The 22,191-nt window shown below is 39.0% G+C and overlaps 1 protein-coding gene across 1 annotated transcript; it reads right to left on the bottom strand.

The window, feature by feature from the left end:
* Window positions 1–9,938: 9,938 nt before the first annotated feature.
* LOC110859376 (homeobox protein SIX1) lies at window positions 9,939–21,002 on the bottom strand. Its single transcript, XM_022108324.2, has 10 exons — window positions 19,582–21,002; window positions 18,263–18,339; window positions 17,917–18,083; window positions 17,807–17,842; window positions 17,160–17,210; window positions 17,037–17,091; window positions 16,847–16,922; window positions 16,708–16,775; window positions 12,879–13,098; window positions 9,939–12,221 (listed from the first exon to the last, which is right to left on the bottom strand). Exons 1-10 carry the CDS (start codon window positions 19,741–19,743, stop codon window positions 11,958–11,960), a joined length of 1,176 nt encoding a protein of 391 aa, XP_021964016.1. The 5' UTR covers window positions 19,744–21,002; the 3' UTR covers window positions 9,939–11,957.
* Between the last annotated feature and the right edge of the window lie 1,189 nt (window positions 21,003–22,191).

Below are 22,191 nucleotides of genomic sequence, written 5' to 3'. Positions count from 1 at the left end.
AATTACGCAAATTCTAACTATCATACGTCAAAATCGTTGGAATCTTATACCCACCTGTGGATGCAATGTGAACGGAAACAGGGCTGAAGTATATCAAGAAAAATAATTGCATGACAGGATTTTAATAAACATATCTATAGTATTGTTCGTTTGTGACTAATTAATATGAGAGTTGGAACCGCACCGGTAGCCTCTTTGTCTGTTCAATTTCCTGTGGCCACAGTTACAAACACATTGCACATTGTTTTAACTTAAAACTAATTTGTAATATACAGGGTGGTTTAATTGTCAGTTTACAATGGAAAATTTTGCAATGGGAAAAATTCGCAAATATCCATTAGTTACCTCAATTTTGCCTCTGACATTCAATATTTTAAGAATTTTGTCATAAGTTTTAATAAAAATTAATAAAAATCTCAATCCCAAATCCGTAACTAATGGAAATTAAAAAAATTTTCTAAAAATTTTCTAAAAATTTTCTAAAAATTATTTACGGATTTGGGATTGAGATTTTTATTAATTTTTATTAAAACTTATGACAAAGGGTGGAATTCAATATACGCGATCATAAGCATTTGCGTAGATAAGCACATGCTCAGCAAGGTTTTTGCTGAGCAAAATTTCGTATTCAATATAAAGTCGACTTAGGCATGCGTAAGTTTAAGAATGCTTAAACTTACGCAAATTCTGAGCAATGGCTAGGCATTTTGCCTAGCCATTTTCGTTGCCTAAGGCAACGAAAATCTGTGACCTCGTGTGAACTGACAAAATTTTTGCAAAATTTTGATGCTCCGCTCTTTGCATCTTATTTCATTTCGGCTAAAATATCAACCCGACATTTACCACTTTTTAACAAACTTAATTTTTTACAACCTAATTAAACTTTAAGTGTACCTTTTTTGACGTTTTTGAAGTTTGTTGTTGATGGTGCAACTCACATGCAGCTGACATATACCTGGGGAAGCATAACCTCCATCAAAATTTGGCTCCCGCGTGCGTATCCGTACCATGCTAATAGTATGGGAAGGATACGAGCGCGGGATGATGGAGGTTATACTTCCCCAGTATTATTTTAACAACTTTTCCACTGAGTTTGGGCCTGGGTGTTTTCCTGGCTTGTCAGAGCGTCGATTTTTCGAAAAACGGTACGCGTTACGTTTTTGGGGTCTGGTACCTTACAGAGGATAGCAGTCCCGCTAATTTAGATTTTCATCCAATTCCAAAGGAAGTAAGTATACTAGACTCTGTAGAATGAGCAACACTATCCGGATAATTTCAGCTTCTCCAAAATTTTCGTTTGTGACAATTTTCCTTCCGAAAAATGTTTTATGCGATGGTCGACTTCGGATGGGCATTTTCATAATTTCTTGGGCATTTTTTGACGAATTTTTGTCAAAAGCCCTCTAAACTTCCCCTATCCGACTCAAAACAAGATTTTAGGCTTTGTGTAGGAAGAGGTACTTCCAGCTTTGAGAAACGGACGATACTTTAAGAAAATTTCTGTTCCGGTGGAAGAAAATTAGTAATGAACTTGCAGTCTGCCGGAAAAGTACTAATGACGGAGGTGAAGAAAAAAGTTAAATACGAGATGGATAATGGATTAAAGTCTTCTTTGTCCGTAGATATATCCAGTTCGATATGTTTGGAATATTCTACAAAAATTTCAAATTTCTAAACCTATTTTTGACCACTTGGCTACTAAACTTACAAAGTGATGCACTATTTAGTAGATCCAGTATATGTGAAACTGTTTTTGAAGTTTTACTTTGTATGTAATTGCAAATAATTAGAATATTTAATAAACCGTTGCAAGCGAAATGTAACAAAGGGGTGAAGCGAAACGGTCACACGGTCATAGCATGTCAAAACCATGTCGATTTCTGTAATCCTCGCCCCAAACTACGTCTAAAACGATGAAGACACAAAATTTGACATTTTTGACTTTGGTGTCGTCTACACGGTCACAAGGTCATGGCACGTCAAAACTATGTCGATTTTTGACATCCTCGCCCCAAACTACGTCTAAAATGGTCGAAATAAATATTTTTCTAAGCTAAATTATAGTTACGCAAGTCGTTATTCCACCTCCGAGCTGGAATAACTTTAGGCAAAAAATTTAGGAATTTGTGCATATTGAATACAGAAAATCCTACATATTTTGCTCAGCACTTGCTTAGAATTTTTCCTAAGCAACAAATATTGAATACAAATAAAATTTGCTTAGGCAAATTTCTCTTGCCTAAGCATTGCCTAACGTATATTGAATTCCACCCAAAATTCTTAAAATATTGAATGTCAGAGGCAAAATTGAGGTAACTAATGGATATTTGCGAATTTTTCCCATTGCAAAATTTTCCATTGTAACCTGACATTTAAACCACCCTGTACATATAAAATAGTACGACCAATTTATGCGAAATAAATGCAAATTAATCAAAGAATTTCTACTAAAAAAATTCTAATTCCTGATTAATTTATTGAGCTCGTGCACCAAAGTGATCCAACGATCAATCAGACCAATCTGGTGTAATTGTTGACCTTTTTACCTTGCCGATCGAGAGAATGAGAAGTTTCATTTCATGCATGCTTAATATTTATGAACATTATGCACGAGTACACCAGGCGAGAATTATTGGGATATGTTTTACACTTCAATTATTACAAAACTCGCCATCTTCCATTACAATTTAAGTGTTTATTAATTTTTGTAAAGCACATTGGGTCTCTCAATACCGTGCTCATTCATTTTGAAATTGAGAATCCCACTTGCATACCAAACCTGACTGAAAATTTGAAAATGGTCAAAAGTGCAATGTCTAACACAATTCCCTCAAATCCAGTCGTGACAGTAATCCACACACACGTTCCTTTCAATATTAATTTCAGAATTTCCATTTTCCTTGGTGCAATCTTTCATTACTGAAAAATTGGATGAGGCGTTATGGAATAATGATGATGAAATGAGAGTCCTCTCATCTCATCATCATTCTCTACTCCTAGGGGACGGTTACAGACAATGGCCAATGAACAATAAATGCGTAGATAACGTTCCTCATCTGTGTCAAAAATTGAAAGCATAAAAAACATCAACATGTGGTCATCAACATGTCTTTCGCGATTCTCTGGCCACCTCATAATTCTTGTGACACTTTCACCTACCCAGTTAATTATTATCTGTTATGACAGACAGTGTTGTGACGAGAATTGTCAACAGACAAGACGTTGAACAAGATCTTTGTACATATTTCGACTCCTCGTCGTCTCTGTGTGTCCCCCATTATTCAAAATGATGTAAATTGGTGAATTACGTTTAAATGGTCATTTCATCCATCTTTAATAATCTGACTTTCGCGTAGTAAAGTGGAAAAATTACCAATAGAGCGCATCCATCAGAGATTATAACCAGACGCGGACGAAGGAGAAGGCAATAAGCGACGGCCACTCTGCAAGACAGGGCCGCATCTCCCATAATTCCATCAAGGGATCGAGTCGAAGCATTTCACGATCATATTATCTCTAATTACACGTTGTGCTAGTGGCTGGTTACGAGATCAATAAAAATAATGAAAAATTACTCGGCTGGGCTGGGATATCGGCACTTAAGGACAAACCCGCTAATGAAAGAGAAGGCTCATGAAGCACCTTCTCTCCCATTATGTTCGCCTCTAATCTTCATACGAAATCTGCTCTGCAATGAGAAGGATTCGCAAACAGAACAACCATACATAAGCTCAGCCAGTGGGCATGCATATTGTGCGAATATGCCCAAAAACCAATAAAAACCTGCTTGTGCTAAAATTAAATCTTTTCAACGATTCGTTTGTCGCTGTTGCTAAATGGCGAGTCTTTAATTAGCGAGTAGAGAGAGGCAGACACTAAAATGATACATAAGCTTTTACGCCCACCACCCTGCTGAATATTTTTGTTGGTTCAATATGCTTTCGCTTCTCGTGCCACGCTTCAGATTTTAACCAATGCTGTGTACAGATTACACGCATCAATTTAAATAATAACCTGGCTAGGAAAATTGGGTCCAAAGAAATATAATATTTGGCCCTACGGATATTCATACATACATAAAATCTGAGGTGAAAGTCGCATATGGGGAAATTGAGATTGTGGATGTGGAACGGCTTGAAAATGTCATGATTTCTTGCTCTATTATTGAGTAATATTGAGAGGATTATTTTACTGTATTCAGCATACGGCTTGTCTTATACAACAAAATGTTCTTGGTATGGCTACATATTTGGAAATGACCGGAATTGCCAGAAGAGAAGCAATAAGCAGAGTCTCACCATTGTTGTGCAATGTCCTAGTTGAGTTATTATTATGATGCCATACGTAAGCACACATTATTTCGTATCGTCCATGTTCAGTCCTGTTATGTAATGACAGATAGAGCATCATTTTGTCTTTTTTGATATAGCCAACGTAATTGCAACTGTGCTGGGCACTGCTTGGTTAATGGTTTGTGGGAGTTAGTCGAGTGTAAAAAGGGACGAGAGGACATGAGACTGTTTGTGCAGTGATAGTAACGCCTCCAGAATGGGCGAGCCCCCACCGTTTTGTGTAATAAAACGTGATTTAGATTCGAGAGTAGATGGCGATGAGAGATCGGGAGGAGTTGTTATGGTCTCGGACGTGCTGATTTAATCCCCCTTCACAAAGCCCATGTCGGACGCAGTCAATATTTTTACGGCAGCCTGAACGGTTTCTAGGTTGGTGCAACTGCATTGTTTGCGCATTCTTTATTATTTTAATAGTTTCAGCAGCAGCAGTCACATCAGTTTTCGTTGGTCATTTTTGTCGCATTCCTCCGTAACCATTCAGTCTCATGCCCAAGTACTGCAGGGATGCAATTGTACTTAATGGAGGATGACGGAAAGATTTGTCTTTAAATAAATCCAGAAGGAGTACAAAAACTTAAAAGAGAAAGCTGGAATGACAAAATCCGTCTCACTTTCCACCCGTGACTCCACTCCTCGAACACAATGTGACCACAATGCCTCATGCACGTATTCACGCTGATTCTCTCATTAACCACTCGCATCTCATCCTTTGTTCCGGTCGTCGTTATTGTTGCGATCCCTGCTTTTGCTTGGAGACTTTATTAACGTGATCACATGAAATATATTTCGTTTGGTTAGTTAGTGATGACGAATCGTTCGTTGGTGTGGCGCATATCAGACAGAACACAACCAACTCATGCTGCTGCTTTCCCGTCTCCGTTCCTCTCCGCATTTGAGGATATCGAGTTACTCGGACAAAAAATACACAAAAGGGGTTGTCATGACGACGAACGATGTGTAACCCGATCTGTTTGGGTACATTTTTTAGAACTGCGAGCGAGAAGAACAGCAGAAGTTGGACCAAATAAGTCCCAAACCCAACAAACCACCCCTCCACTTACTGCCTGGCTTTCTCAATGGATGCTGAAATGATGGTAGTGCTGATACAAGAACGCATCTGAATCTGATTATACGGATCTGCCATGCACATGATGAGAAAGGGTGTAGAAGAGAATCCATCAATTTATTTCGTGGCAGTATTAGTTGGATAAGCAGATACACGTCCTCTCGGGTTTCCCTCCATGAGTAAATGTGGATCAGGGATGACGATAAGTGAATTTTGGTGGATAAAATATAGGTGCACGTCGTATGTTAACTAAGGTGGATTATTCAGTTCCATTTACCTCCACACACACACCAAGAGGCTGGTCTTTACTTATCTGTAGATTTTCGTTCCTTGAGCACAGAACACACAATGTCGCCCTTGCTTCTTGAGGTGAGTGAGCAGTGTTGCACTTGAGATGGACCGTGATGATAAGATGAAATATCAGATGTCTCACAATGAAATGTCCCACATCATAGATTATTATGCTCCTGCTGCCTCCTTTGCCATGTATCAATGTTGTATCACTAACAACCAAGCCTGGTCGTTGTTTGTCGTCCTCCTCTCTCTTTCCCTTTTGGTGCTGGTTACCTTTTCTTCTGATGGAAATCTTACACCCTCATTTATCATTTTCTTTTACATCCCAGTATCAATAACGTTCTGAATTTTTTATGGTCCAGTATTTCTCCCGTAAGCAGAATCCATCCTTGCGTTATGTTGACACAACAAACATTTTCTCCTGTTCTGCATTTCGTGGAGTGTATCACTCTACATGTAAAATGAGACATCTCATAGCAGTGTTTTTAATAAGCTGTGTGTGTGGATCTCATTGCACCAAAAATTTTCACCTCGTCCACATTGTTGCGAAGGGGGTGGTGGTGGTTGGATGTAGTCATGTTGGTTAAACCAGTAATAATGATGCTTATGTGGGACTTGGGTTTCACTAACGATGCCATTCGATACTTTTCTAAATACAAACAGAAATTGAGAACCTGTCCATTCAACAGATACGTGGAATGTTTAGATGAAAATACATGCACCTATGTATGTACTGTGTATGTATGCACACGTAGTATGGATGTACATATGTACATAAATATATCTGCTTGGGCTGATTTCTTTGTTAAAGCCCAAAAACATAATGACAATGACAACACTATTCTCCGATTTTCTCTGCTGTCGGATTAAGGGATCAATAAAAAGCCAAGCATTATTGAGCTGATCTTGGGATAAGCAATTAAAAGAGTCTTCTGTGGTGACTTTTTATTACGAGATTTGATTTCATGATAAGAGATGAGTGGCTGAGCAAGAAATCATCCTGAATGTTTTGGGCAAACAGGGCAAATTAAATTATAGAAGAGGACGCGATAATAATTATTGTCAGAGGACAGTTTGATTGGCCTCCGGTTGATTTGCATAATTTATTTTGCATAATGCACATATCCCATAATGGGAATTTGTCTAATTTCAAATTATGCAAAATAACAATTTCGCATAACTAGTATTTGCATAATCTTAGTTTTCTTTCGATTTGTACAAATTTTGGTTCTGTCCAGCATTTTTGGTGCCTTGGTTCTCTCACACCACGCACAGTGTTCCAATAAACAAACTAAATTTCAAGAATAAGGAATGGGCTTCTAAGAAATTGAGTAGAATTTCTTCACTAAAAATAGTTCAAAAGGGGAACCAAGCTAAGTATTCCGTGAAATGCCTGGCCCTGAAATGGTCAGATGGTATAAGTATAAGTTCACTTTACATGATCAATCTACATTTAAATTCCTTTTGAAGCTAGTACATAAATCTTTTTTCAACCCTTAAACATTCTTGCAGTTGATTGTATAAATACCTGTGCCAGTTATATTAATAACCCAAAAATACACTTACAAAAATATACTTGAAATCCTAGACTTACCAATTCATTGGCTATTGCATGCATGAGTATACTCAATCCTAAAATTATGTGACATTCAGTTATGTAAAAAGTACTGTTATGTGAAAAGGTGTTTATTCAATAAAGATTAGGCAATATGACCGTTATGCAAAATAACTTTATGCAAATCAACCTATAACCCAGTTTGATTGCATCTGCCACAATGTCTGCTATGCACACGTACGTGTACACCTCTGCCAGAACGAAATAAAGAACAGGTAGCCCGAACTTTGGTATTTCTGTCAACTTTTTTTCCTCAATCCGTGGAGCAAAGTTATCTATCCATCCACCTCTCCTGCAAAACCTTGTCAAGTGCAGTGTCCCCATGTTTTCTTCTTGTTTCATTCCAGTGGAAACAAGTCAGAGTCCAGGAGATAGGACGAGCAGGATAAGCGTACATTTAGTGGACATGTGTATCATGTTCATGTACGATGCACAACGAGGAGGAACATAAACCATTTGAGCTCAGCCCAGTTGTGCATTTGGTTGATGGTGAGTTGTTACCTGGGCGAACCTTATCCCGCATCAGATCTAAATGCTCATCCCCGTACATAATTTGTCACAACAAATTTAATCAGTGAACCATCACAGTTCAGGAATCTCGATCCGATTTGTTTTTCACAGCGTTAAACTGATGGCTCATTATTCCTCCTCGCTCAAAAAGTAAAAGGGGGAGAACAGAACGATACGAAGGGTACATCATCAATCGGCTGTGGAACTATGGGATGCAGCTCGACGTGTGTTTGCTTATGGGGGTGAGATTCTTAGGGTACGTTAAAAATATCAAATTGCCGAGTAAAATGCTGAAATTCCTGACTTTATTATTACCTAAACTGAACCAACCATTCCAATTCACAGTTACACTCACAGTTTTACACTATGTTCATCATCTCCTCAGCATATGCATGTTCAATGCTCACTGAATCAGGTTCATCTTTCGACACAAATTTCAGACCGATTTGTTAATTTTCAATACGCTCCCATAATCGAATTGTAGTTGCAGTTGTACCTCCAACGAATTTTGACTCATTAATGATAACCCGACGTTGGTTGGCTGCTGTTGGCTCCTCGCTATTACTGTCATTAATGGTACATTGGATCTTTTGTTCTCCCCGAAAACTGAGCGCACCTCTCCTCCCTCCCTCCAGTCAGTCACCCTGAGCAGTGATGAGGATAATATGCGAGGTGACGGATGTCGGTCGACTGATTGAACATTGATAATAATAATAATAATAATGGACCCACGGACGAATGGACGGACGGTGTGCCTTGTTACCTGTGATATTATGTACACATCTACCTGTTCAATCCAACTCATTTGAGCATGGAGTGCACACACAAGGAATAATTCCTGATTTCGATTTTCTGATTGGATTAAACGTGGCATGGTTATGCGTTCCTCATTCAAGGGCAGAATTTTACTCTTGTTAAGGCTCAAATGTATACATTTTTATGGCTTTAATGACCCACATTCATGCCCATATGCTGAACAAAGAAAGTTTCCAAACTCTATTTGTGGGTCTCTTTCACTTTGATCCGATCTGACTGATGCATGCTCTGATAACTGGACGTTCAAATCGAGGATCATCTGCTAAATGAGGAGGCAGTTGCTTCTGTGAGTTTTAGATTCAGATTCAGATGCGAGATAGATAAATGTACATAGTCTCCTAATTCAGTGTTATTTGTGCTAGATTGCAAAGTGTGCAAAAGTGCAGATGAATAAATGAATTAGAGCTGTGAGCGAATAATGACGTGAATTAGGAGATCATCATTGGTAGCATTTTCTGTTTCTGGTTTGGTAAAAATCTGGTCGTGTTTCGTTCCTAGTGCAGCCAAGGAGTTGGAGAACAAGGTGAATTGATTGTATCGTAACTGCGTCAATAATGGGCTGCAAATGGACAATAAATAATTTCGGGTTTGGTTGCATTTACGTACGCAGCTTCCAAAAGGCCAACCATATAACTACTCACCCATGCACAAATGCTTCTCCCATTTTCATGTCGTCGGTGTATGAATATTGGGATCGAAATTATCATCCAGCTTGTTGTTGAGAAGATAATCATCAGAGAGCTGTTACAAAGGAGAGAACCCTTCAGTCTTCTTATTATTCTGCTTAGAAATACTTTCCCCTTGCTTCGTCGGTCCTGAACAATGGGGAACAAAGTGTCCAATGGCCTATCCAAATAAGTAGACACGGCTACTTACTACACGACTGGAAGTAAGTGCTTGAATGGGTTTCCTCGGGGTACTTATCAAGACTCTCGAGAGACACCTACTACACAAATGTATGGACAAATCCAGTCCACAATTTCCTCGCTCCCGTGAATTCCAATGCACAGGTCACTCAATTTCGACTCCTTATCTTTGGCGAAATGGCAGGCTCCGTAATCAATGGACAAAGTGCATGTCAAATGAACAGTCCATTCCATGCAAGTAGCAGTTATTATTCTCTCTTTTCAAGCTTATGTGTGTTTGGTAATTCTACCCATTCCACCCGATTAAACAAACCCTGCAGGCAGACGCTGTAAGCTCACAAGCGAATTATGAAATTATGCTTAAGGATTATGTGAAAGATTATCCCACGAATAATAATCATGAGGTGTACGCACATAAATGATTTCAAGTATTCTGTACGATTTTATTGTTGACATTATCAAATAATAAAACATATCTCGTAAATACATTCAGCTTGTTACAAAACAACAAAATATTAACTTTTTCATCACATGTAAGACACAACTTACTAGAATAACTTTAAATGGCTAAATCTGAACATGGTTAAGTTATAGTTAACGGGCCTGCTGCTATGCTCTTCTTTTTTTATCCTGTCGGTGTGCAGGGCATCATAATAAACTAGCATTTTTTGCTGTTGAATATCTGTACAAAAATCTACTCCCAAAACTTGAAATACATACATACACATATGCATGACATGCACAGATATCTGTGTATATATGAACCGCTATATGAACTGTTACGACTTACAAGGTATAATTTGTGCATGTACAACTGCAACTCATAATAATAATACTGGAAAGTAGATTTAAATCATAAAATTTCAAAATAAATTGGTAATTGATTCGCAATTAATCAAATGGAACGGTCATAATTCAATGGAAACGTCCACCCTCTGCGCACCTTGGTGTATCATTACATTAATCATTTCTCGATTAAATATCAATTATCTTTACGCAGTGAATGCCTCACATGATGCATATAAATATTCCTATCCTAGCATAATCATACGATACCCAGAAATATTAAATAAAAATCAAAACTGCACATAAATTTTACACATGATCATTCACACACGAAAATTATCTGTCGTACTCTTTAAAGTAATATCACAAAATTGCATGACCTCATAAACACCGCTGAATTGTATGCAGGCATGCTCGTATTTTTCAGAATTGGAAATGTGCTGAAACTTTTAAAGCTATTTTCAACCTGGGATTTGTCGTGCGAGAGAAATTAGAAAAGGTGAAATGATTGTGAAATTTGTTTCCGAGATAAAGCAGGAATTCTCGCCTCGTATGATGTCTAATGCTTATTGTTAGGGGCCTATTTAGATTTTATTCTGTTTATGGCATGCATTTTTTAAATTTCGAAATACGAATTATTATAATATATATCATCATGAGTAAGTCAGTGTGCAAAGGAATTATGACTGCATGTATGTAACTGGTATAGGATGTATCTGGGCATGTACGTCATTCCTCGCCCAATCGAACGCCAATAATTATGTGTCACATGTTGGGCATCGTGATTTGTTAAGATTACAACAAGAGAAAACGATGGCAATTGCCCTAAGGAAGCTACCAGCAGGATGCACACATTTCGTACAATATTACCCTCGATAACATGTATTTGGTATGCACGACGACATTTCCCATGCAAAACTAATTATGTATTAATGCTGAATGGCTGACGGATATCAATTGCATTGCGCAATAACTTGCAAGTATTCGTATTTATAGATATATCCTAAAAATGTATCGTTTAAGAGTTTGAAATTTTTGTGGAGAATTAATAATTTACATTACTGATTTATAAGTAGAAGTATTTAGTCAAGATGTAAAAACAATGTTCTCGATGATAAATTAGATCGGATTATGCACCAGACTTGTGTTGGATTAACACGTCAGCCAAAGTATTATTTTAATGTGCTTTTATTCTCACGGTGCCAAATGTGACTGACGAGATTATGATTTTGAACGAATGTGTAGGAATATCGAATTGGATTATATTTTAATTCTGCTTGTAGAGGTTATTGAATGAATGAATGAGAGAGAGTAGGTATGCGTAGTAATCAGTCCGCTATAACTGATGATCTCCCACTTATTGTACCTACCATATATCTTGCTCTTATCTAAATGGAGGATTACTAACCCCGAAATGAGTAATGGTGGATAAGTTTCGTGTCACAGGAAATAAAATATCGCGAGTGTAAAGATTTTGAGATTCGTGGCCAACATGCAGCGTGTCTTGCGCCATGAACCAGAGTAGAATGCCAAGTTGGTTGGGGACAAAGAGCACGAGTTATTTTATATGAATGAGACAAGTCTCAGAGTTTGGTTAATAAACAAAGAGTTGGATTTCACAGGGTGGATAAGATCTGTTACTCAAAGAACTGTCACAAATGGTGGTATTCGTGATGGACCCCCAGAGAGGACACGGGAGCGCCCAAATGATGACCACTGCTGCTTAGACTGAGATCCGTCTGTCCGTCCACCTCGCTCCCACCTCCTCCTCCTCGCAGTGACGAAACGCCACCGGCCGCAGCCGCCGCCATTAAATGATGGTGAGGAATCCCTGCAGCAGCCGCAGCCGCCATACTGTGAAATCCTCCCAGTGACTGCATCGCCGACAGGGAAGCGAGGCCGGATGTCATGTGGTCCTACAAAAATCAGCAAATTTTCAAACGTCACAATATGTTCATCACTTAACGTCGATATGGAGCGACTCGTGGAAATAAATTCCACTACGAGATATTACTATTTATATTGTTGTTTTAGACGAGTGTCTCATTTTCCTCGATAAAAATGGGTTTACTGCTAAGCCTACCTCTTCTCCTTCTTCTGAGGTAGCGAGTAAAAGTGTAAAGGAATGTGAGATCAAGAGAGGTCATCATCATCTCCTCGTCAGCATCATAAAGATCATCAATCACGAGAGATAGGAAACGACAGGAAGAGCAAGGTGTGACTTGTGATCAGATTATCACTCTCCGCAATACGTGTGACTTAACAATCCAATGACTTTGCTCCTTTATCCAACAACCTGTCACACTTTCTCTGCCTCCGTCGACTAATAAATGTGATGCGCACTCTTTCCAACAACCCTTCAAAATCAGGCCCATTCAGCGGGGTTGACAATACAATACTTTTTTTATCAAAATCTGCTGTACCTCTCACTATGCGTTACAACTACACAGTTCTTAATCTCGATGGACGGTAGGCATGCATAATGAGATTGCCAGATTATTGGCATGCCACTAGATGAACATACATACTTATTTACGGGCTTCACTACTCAACAGCACAAAAAATTGACTTGCCATTTGATGCTGAGAGAATAGGTTGAGACCGGGAGGGGATGATTTTTGGTTTTGATTGAGTCCGAGCTGGTGGTGGTGGTGGTGATGGTGGTGATGAAGGAATCCGGAGGAATCAATCATGGATGGCTTCTCGTCTTGACTTTCTCCAGAGCTGGAGTCACCATCGGGAGAACCCAGACCGGAATGGGTCAGTTTCTTCCCACTGCTTCCATCCTCTGACCTGTTGTGGATGAAAAAAATGGACAAATCAGCCAAGAATTCACGACTTTTATTAAAACGGGACATTCACGGCACGGCCTCTCATATTACAGGGGAGATAATCGACCCAAGCCCAAAAATTGATTGTGATGTGATCCTCCACACGAAATAATTGAGATTATCGAGTCGAGTTTAGAGAAAAATTGTATTAAGGGAAATTCATGAGAGGTGCTTGCTTCGTGTTGCTCAAAATTAAATGTTTGACGCCGTCGTGTTCTCACCATCTCTCTCGAAACTTGAATAACTATGTAAAATCTGGTTACTCTTCCCCCTCAAGATAATGATAATGATTATGATGATGTGGCTGCATTTACAACCTCAACCACCACCACCACCACAACCGTGGTCATTACATGCATATAACCATTTCCCCTTTGTTTCACCTCACTTATTGTGCTGCCATTTGTGTCAAACCCAATTTCTAATGGTATTTCACTTTGACGTGGATTACTGATTTTGTTTGTCTAGGATGTCAGCACAACTGCACGAAATGAGAAGTACACATACAATCATATCACGAGATGCTGCTCTCAACCTCAAGAATTAACACATCAATTTGATGGATGATGAATAAGGGAGAAAAAAATGTGACTGGCTTGTTGTTCTTCTTGTTGTTGTGTAGATAACGGAAATTACTGACGCGACATTAAATTGATTAAACGTGAGTTGTAGCAACAAGCCCTCTGAATTCGAGACTGTGCATATAAATATATCTTCTAAACGCGCATTGTGTGTGTACATGCATGTTCCATCACGAAGGGCAAAAACTCATTCATGAACCAATTTTCATTGAGATAATCTCCTCTCTGCTGTCTGATTGCCAACGAGAAAGGACGCTGGCTGGCAGTCAGTTGTCACCTTTGACTCGCTGGTTTGAAGTTGGACAATAATACCCAGCAAAATGTGAGACGAGTCAATACTCAGTCAGTCACTAATAACTCACTCTTCTTGGAAGGAAGTTATGTTTCTGTTATCTTAACACTAGAGCTTTACAAGATTCAACATTAAAAAAACAAATAGGAGCTAACATGCGGATAAAACAATGGCTGTTATGACTCTGAGTGTGTGAAATGGTCCGTCTTGTTATGCTATGCGTATAAATATCTATGTAGCAGTGAGTGAAGTAGTCAGATCCACCAGTCCTTTCTTAATCCTTTAATCCGACTAAATGAGCGTCGTCCAACAATGTTCTTCTCACATCAGAGATCTTCATCTTTTGTGTACAACTTACAACTCAGCAGCAAGTTGTTTGGGACCAAGGAGAGACGATGACAACGGGAGTTGTCTGGACTTTCCAGTAGTTTACGCAACACATGTGCGTGATAAAAGAGGAAGGACGACCAGATGCTCCTTCTAACAATCGAACAAGTGTTTTTTGACCGGGATTATTATACGATGACTTTTGGAGACAACTAACCAACTATAAATCACATTATCACATGCCTTGCTCTCGGTATTCTGAGCTGCTGAAGTTACAAACAACTTATTTCAATTTCGAGCATGAAGTCGTATGCACATGTTCGTACGCATCTCACATAAACTCATAAATATCTGCGTATGTTGATTGGAGTAAGTGTCAAAAGAAATGTTTCAGCTTAAGAAGGTTAATTTCTAGAGTCTTGTAGCATTAGTGCAGTAAGTAGTTGGTAGAATATAGACAAAAAGAGACACTAGATATGGGAACTTTAGTTATGCGATCCATATGGCTAACCATCCATCCCTGGAGTCGGGTTACATTTAAATTACAATATTTTCAACTCCACATTATTTTAAAAATTCTCTCCTCAAACAGAACAGAGTGGATTCCTGTGCTTGCTTAAATTGCAACAACAAGGCGTTAAGAGGGCAAGTGAGTGCTACAACACCATTACATGTACATACAGAAGAGGGCCAGAGCCTCAACATGTAATGCCACTCGGGGAAGTTTCCCTAAAAACAAGGTCATTTTAGGATTTCGAGCAGTTATGCCTGTAAAACAATTAAATTTGAAACAATAAAACGGATGTTTGAGAACTGGAACATCTTGGGTCTTTCCGTACCCATGAGTTCTGAGAACGAGCGACTACAGCCCATGCACTTCTTCTCGATCCATCATATGCCTACCCGTAAAACCTGCTGCTGCGATGATAGTGCTGATTGTGTACATGAACGCCTAGTGGTTCTTCCTATATGTTCCCCGTCCTATACAAATTTGGTATAAAGGAAAGTAAGAAAAAGCAAGAAGCCCGGATATCGGGTTTCAGTATTTTGCCACCCACAATGGAACTGAGGAGAACATACGGCGGAGAAGATGAAGTGTATTGAGGATTCTCACATTTCGTCCCTAGTGTGTCCCAGTTGAATGTTAGTTTACTTTGGTGCAGTTTGAGAGAGGAAAAGTAGTTTAGTTTAACCAAACTCTCCGATGAGTTCGGTCGGCCAGAGCTGACACTAATGGAACCTTTCCAAGATCTGATAACCCAAACATTATTATCATTTGCAGATTCTCCTCGTCTCACCCATCCTCCATATGCGCCCATCCACAAAACCTCCTTCCAAGTCGAGACAATATCAATGCAAACATCACAACTTTGAATTGGCGTAAAACATGCATGCAAAGCACAATTCTGCATTATCATAAATTATTACGAGCTGCATATTACAATTAAGTTGCTCATTTTCTTGTAGAACTGCACGTTCTGATTGATTAAAGTTCCACCTACCCAAACCCTGGCACCCAAGAGACAACGTGACTCGAGTTCTCATCTCTCCTGAGCCATTTCCCCGGTGAAAGGAGATAATAATGGGATCGAGAGGTAATAAAGCGAAGCCAATAGTGTTTGCCCAGATGCGCTTCAATTTGATCTCACTCACTCATAGGCACTAAAGCTCTGATGAGTATGAAGAAATGCTTCTTTTGTGAGTTAGCCGGTTCATCGGAATGGGACCAAGAAGAAGACAATTCTAGCATTGAGCAGCTCGCCGTGTGCGATTAGTGAGCAAGAGAGGAATTTTGGAAGACGGTGGAGAATGAGATGACAATGACGCTTTTAAGAACAATACACGGTATCGGTTACAGTCACACAAGTCGGAAATAAGTCACATGTTGGTTGGCTGGCTGGTTGTTTTCTTGACATTGTGCAATTGGCAGCTGAAGAGGAATACCCATTTCCTCACCAATTGTTCACAAAACCGTTCTTTTGTTTCGCAGAACAAGAAAAGAAAATGAATGATGGCGAAAAGAAATAAATCTTTGCTTCATGCCAAATCTCAAGTCGGCAATCGTCACCACACTTTTAACGCTCCCTATAAAATGCTGAATTTGCCGAATTCTAAAACAACAAAGTTTGAAATACATGTGTTTGCAATCCTATAATGTAATCGAGTCGTATGCGATATTCAGCGTGTAAGAAAATTGTGCAGTTTACATGACTTGTTTTCCCAGTCAAATGACACAACGTAATTTAGGACTTCCGATACAACCCCAATAAGCTCAACAACTTGAAAGCGATTAGCCCGACCGAGGACCGCCACCGTCATCAACTCATTGTCTTGTTTATTGTTTAAAATATGTGAGTAGAAATTTGCTTACCTTGGAGGCCCGTCTTTCTGCTCGGCTGCTCTGTCCCGTTGGCGTCTATTTTTGAACCAATTGCTAACCTGTTGTATCACAAATTTCGAATTTAGTCTGATTATTAACCCCCAATCTTGCCATATTAGTAATTCCTGACCTGAGTTGTCGTTAAGCCCGTCGCCTCCGCCAGTTCCCGCTTTTCTCTCGGAGATGGATAAGGATTGTGGGTGTACCTGGCATTATAAAACATGAGGCTTTTCAGAATGTTAAATATGTATTTTACATTTATTCTGTGACGAAAGTAGAGTCTCATATCCACCTTATTTTTGTGCATTTATTTGGCTTACCAGTCTCGCAAAATGGTTCTCGACTTTTCCTTAAAGCAATAGCTCGTCTCTTCGCCTACGAATTTAAATGTTTAATAATTCTGATAGATAAGATACGTACGAGATTTAAATTGATATCCTCACCATCCCAAATTGTCCTTGGTAATGGGAACTTCCTCCGCACACGGTACTTGCCTATTGGGAGGGGGAAAGCCAGAGAGATTGCAGTATTAATAAAAATATTCATATCACATCATCATGAATAATAACAAATAACAGGCGACTGCTTAACCTCCTCCTCCTCATTTGTTTCCATTTCAAGTTACAAAGTCATCAATCAAAATTGATAAACCTTTTAACAACATTTGACACAATACTTGTAAAAAGCGGTGGAATGATTTATCTAATTTATGCGTGGCCTGAATGTCATCTGTTTCTCTCTCGAGAAGGGCGACAAGAAGAAAGGAGTGGTTTCGTTGTGGCAGTCAAAATGAGATTCATTATTTTATTAAAGACAGATAAATTATCGTTATTATGACAGTCGCATGGGGCATTTTGCTTTTAAGCAGTCTGAACTAAATTATCCCTAAGGACCTGCTCATATTTATTAGCATCGTTATATCACGCATATTTTCACTTGTACAGTAAATACCCAAGTTTGAAATTCGTACTGTCAAGTCACTTTTTTAAAAAATTAAGGAAACAAATTTTGAGATTTCAAATAAAGCAATTTTTCGAAGTGATTTTGTAGAGTGAAATAAATTGTATTGATAAAATAGGCGACGACTTACCCACTGCCCCAAGTGGTCGTCCCCTCAATTTCTCAGCTGAAATTATAAAACCCCCGTTAAACTATCGGCACAAGTTATGCTCAGGAACGGGTAAACTATTGGAAACATACCTTCGATGTAGTGCGCCTTCAACCAGAGAGCTTGGAGCTTGGGATGATTATGAGGAGAAAATTGGTGAGATTCCAGAATTTTGTAAAGTTCCTTGAAATTTCCTCGGTGGAAAGCAACGACTGCTCTGGCCTTCAGTACACTCTCGTTCTTTTGCAATTTCTCACAGCTAGAGAAGCAAAATATTAGTCTTAAAATCTCTTTCATATTCACATACCTAATTCTAATTTAAATTATACCAGAAATAAAAATGTTGTGCTAGTTATTGAACATTTTCGCTTTACAAGACTGTCCAGAAAGATATTTACATAAATATATCGAGCTTAAGTTATGATACGTTAAGATTACCTTGGAAGGGACCACAGAAATCTAGCGAGGCGTTCCATATTTCCTGATTGTTGCAAAACTTCGCACACACAAGCCACCTATTACAACAAATTAGAAAATTAGATCTTATAAACTGTGTGGTGTAAAAGCATCACAGAAAATGGCATGTCAAAATTAGCAAACAATTACGCAAGAAAAAATTATACGCAATTTAGTAGATTTTTTCTGACATTCATCTTATTCTTATATGTACAAGAAAATTGCGAATGTTAACTCATCGTGTATGGTTCAGAAGGCTTGTTAAATAGTTTGTGTTACACATCTTCTGAGAGTAAATCAACCGGGTGTGGATTTGTGGGCTTTGAAGTAACACCCGGGTCTCTGTTTTTTTATTTCCTATTTATCCTCTACTTTTCTCTCCCATTTTTTGCTTGGTAGGTTCGAGTTGAGATTAGAGTTTGCAGAGATTAGCGTTTACACGTTTCCCAAGTTTTGAACTTTGCTGTGGGACATTCGAGTTGACATTTTATTTGGAGTCTTAAACTTTACAGCCGTACAACAATAATAGTTAAACGGCAAAGTCGCCTCCGAATGAATAGCTTCCACTTGGCGTTTTGGCTCTGCAGAGTTGTTGAAGATGCAAAAGTCAAACATTGCAATAATATTCCGACGATTATAGCCGACTTTAACGCCCTTTACGTCACGTCCTCTTAATTATGTTGCATACAATTCAAAATTTGCGAGCCTCGAATAACATGATCCGTGTTGAGTAAGCCATGCAAATACATATTTTTAGAAATATTGTCTTAAAATGTTTGCGTATTTAGCCACACAAAAATTATTTATATTTGAATATGTAGGAATTATTGCGTCGTTTACATCAACAACACATGAGCAAGCACAAGTCTCAAATTTCCTTCAAGTTGGATTGAATGTCACTGGGTTTTTATATGGCTTTTTTAATTGTGCTGCTGGAAAAGAGTCAAGCCACCAAGTGCTTGTCAAGTTTCAAAAATAATCTAACCCACCTTTTACTATTTTCGAAACTTGATACGACACTTGATACCGAATACGAGACATTTCATGGTCCCAGTCAGTTAAATATGCGTACTTAGCGTGTTGTTCATAACAGTGTGACTCGACCTGAGGTTGTCACACATATTATTCTAGCCCAGCTTTTGCTTCGGTTTTATTCAAACACGTGTAAGTAAAAAAAAAGGCTTCACACACACACTACGGCATTCTACAGAATCGTATCCGTAAAACCAGACTGGATTTATTTCTACCGTTAACTTATGCAAGCAAAATTTTGATTAGAAAAATGAGAAGGATGCTCATACCTGTTCTTGTGTGAATCCGAATGAGGGTAGGATTGGGTTTGGGGAGGGAGGTCCAAGGCTGAGTGACCCCACGGACGTGACGGAAGGGAGGCAGCTTCCTCCCATGAGATTGTGGCTGGACAAGAGCCCCCCACCACCGTCGCCCATATTGCCCAGAATCATCACAGGGGAATATAGTCACCAGGAGGAAAAAACGAATACTTTTTTGTCCTCAGTTATGTAGTAATTGTTCCCCGATTAAGAGCAATTCTCCACATTACACAAGTCAAAGGTTTTGGGACGTCTGCCAAAAAGAAGTGATCACACTGCGATGAGTTGAGTTTGTCTTCTTGATAAATCGGATTCTTTGCAATGGCGTAAAATTGAATGTTTTATCGACCGTTTTAGTTTTAGTCCAATGTGTGAATTTTCATCGATCACACTCAATTGGAATGTAACTCTATCCTCGTCTCTCGAACACTACTTGACTCACGACAGATTTGTTGGTTTATATGGAGAAAAAATCATGCAGTGATTTTTAATTAGTTTCATTACCGTTTTGATTAGAGTTTTCACTACCCTTCAGAAGACTTGGCTTGATCCGCTTTCTCCACACGAATCAAATTACTTTTTTGTACCACACTCTCAACGATTTGAAAAAGGTTTGGCCTGAATCACCAACAGCATAATTTTTATTTGGAAGAAAGGTTATATTTTGTCCTTATTTCACGTGGTTGTGAAGATCATTAGTTCAACATGTTTGGTGTAATGGTATCAGTTTCACATAAACAAAACACAGCTTGCACATGCAACTTCTCACCTTGATACGTCGATATTTTGTCAATATTTTACGGTCACTATCCATAAAGCAAATCGTTGTTCTTGGTTCTGCCACTTTTCTCAAATTATTCTTAACAACACCGCCGTTGTGTTCACTTTTCTTTTAATAATTATTATGTAAAGTGAGATTTGAGATGGAAATATCCACCTTGAGTTGACGGCGTTAAATCTCTTCAGCTGCTACTCTGGCCTCTTGAAGCCATTCTGCCCTGTCTCAACAACGTCTTGACCTTTTCGGCAGCAAAATGGGCATCGACTGAGACTGGAGTGAGACTTGAGTCGTCTTTAAGTAAGAGAAGATTTCCAGATCGCACTTACTCCACACGGGAGTGCATATCGACCATGCATTTACTTACGAGATGCTAAAGTGAGACCCCTTTTCCCAAGACGACCTTTCTGTGCTCCAATTTGTGCGTATGAATGAACAGAGATTAAGGTGGATAATGGATTAGCGGATGAGAGGATTGCCAGTAAACCGGAATCCGGTTAAACACCAGCCCAACTAATCCAGCAGTGTGAAATGAAATGAGGTTCGGTTAAAAGAGTTTTGTGCAGTTCGTGTCAGGCCAGAGCGGATCTGCAACTGAATCTTGTCGACTCTGTGTGTATGCATTGAATTGAATAAGGTGCTGCTGTTGAGGTTGAACGAGTTGAGTCAATATTTTAACACAGGTTACAACATATGTACATGCATGCATACACATCAAGTGATGTGGGAACGAGATGAGACTCTTCACCCAAAAATCTCTGTGGTGTTGCTTCTTGTTTGTGCATACACACATTCGAATATGAGAATTGGTGCTCATCATCAAATGCAGTACGACGCTCAACCCTTTTCTTGTTCATCTCTACGTGCAGAGATAGTTGTCGTTGGTCCACGCACGGTGTTCGCGGAGGGGTCAGGCTGAGAGGGACGTTGAGATATCTGGCACAAAATCTCACGTGCTGCGTGGATGGGGTGGAGGAGAAGCACTAAAAAGAGGAAAGATACGCCGAGCAAGTGATACTCTCGACGATTTCCAAGTTAGCCAGCCCACGTTTGGTGGTTGGCTGTTGAGGAAGTGAGAGTTTGGGCCGGAGCTTTGATCATTGTGATAATACGACTGTGCGCCCAAGCGCCCATCCCAGAATCGGGTGGAGTTTTCATTTTTGATATCAAAGGAGTTGATATCAAAACTCCTTCTAATCGCCACAACTGGATCCCCTTTCACTCAATTGAATGGATACGCTGCTGGGATCTTGGTTGGTCGATTGCGTCTCATGCTCACATTTTTATCATATTTTCATGCGTATCTTTATATGCGCTAACTCGTGTCGATGTGCTTTCCTTCTTTTTCATCATCGTAGTCTCACTTTAATAAATTTGCCCATTGTTGTTTGTTTCTTTCCTGCAGTGCACTCTGGTAAAATATTTGGAAGCAGTTGATTGTTCGGGGTTTATGTTGTGGATCGTTAATTGCAATTGACGCAAACGTCATATTTATCATCAGAGCTTCTGATTCGTAATTTATGATCGTATAAAAGTGAATAGAGTGTTACACTACTATTACTATTGTAATTATTGGGCTGGTTACGTTTATGACTGCATTCCTCGTTAGAATGGTGCATTTTCTTGGTGTATATATTTTGGAAGCACTAGTATATGTGTACTTATATATGATTCCGAATTAAATAGAATTCAGGGTAGAAAAACATGAAGAAAATATTTTGTATCACTGTCACACAATAAATATTCTCACCGTTGAGTGGATTAAGCTCGTGTGGATTTATCTCGGAGGGGGTAACCCCAAT

The sequence above is a fragment of the Folsomia candida genome, unplaced genomic scaffold, assembly GCF_002217175.1.
Source record: "Folsomia candida strain VU population unplaced genomic scaffold, ASM221717v1 Fcan01_Sc025, whole genome shotgun sequence".
Classification (NCBI taxonomy): Eukaryota; Metazoa; Arthropoda; class Collembola; order Entomobryomorpha; family Isotomidae; genus Folsomia; species Folsomia candida.
The sequence above is the reverse complement of the archived record's forward strand: the minus strand, read 5'-3'. Positions and strand labels throughout refer to the sequence as shown.

Excerpts from the sequence above, each read along its gene's own strand:
- LOC110859376 (XM_022108324.2), bottom strand. The coding sequence starts at position 19,743 with ATGATTCTGGGCAATATGGGCGACGGTGGTGGGGGGCTCTTGTCCAGC. Across the intron at positions 18,084-18,262 it reads TTTCTGTGGTCCCTTCCAAG|CTGTGAGAAATTGCAAAAGA; the intron begins GTAATCTTAACG and ends TTGCTTCTCTAG. Across the intron at positions 17,092-17,159 it reads ACCAAGGACAATTTGGGATG|GCGAAGAGACGAGCTATTGC; the intron begins GTGAGGATATCA and ends TTAAATTCGTAG.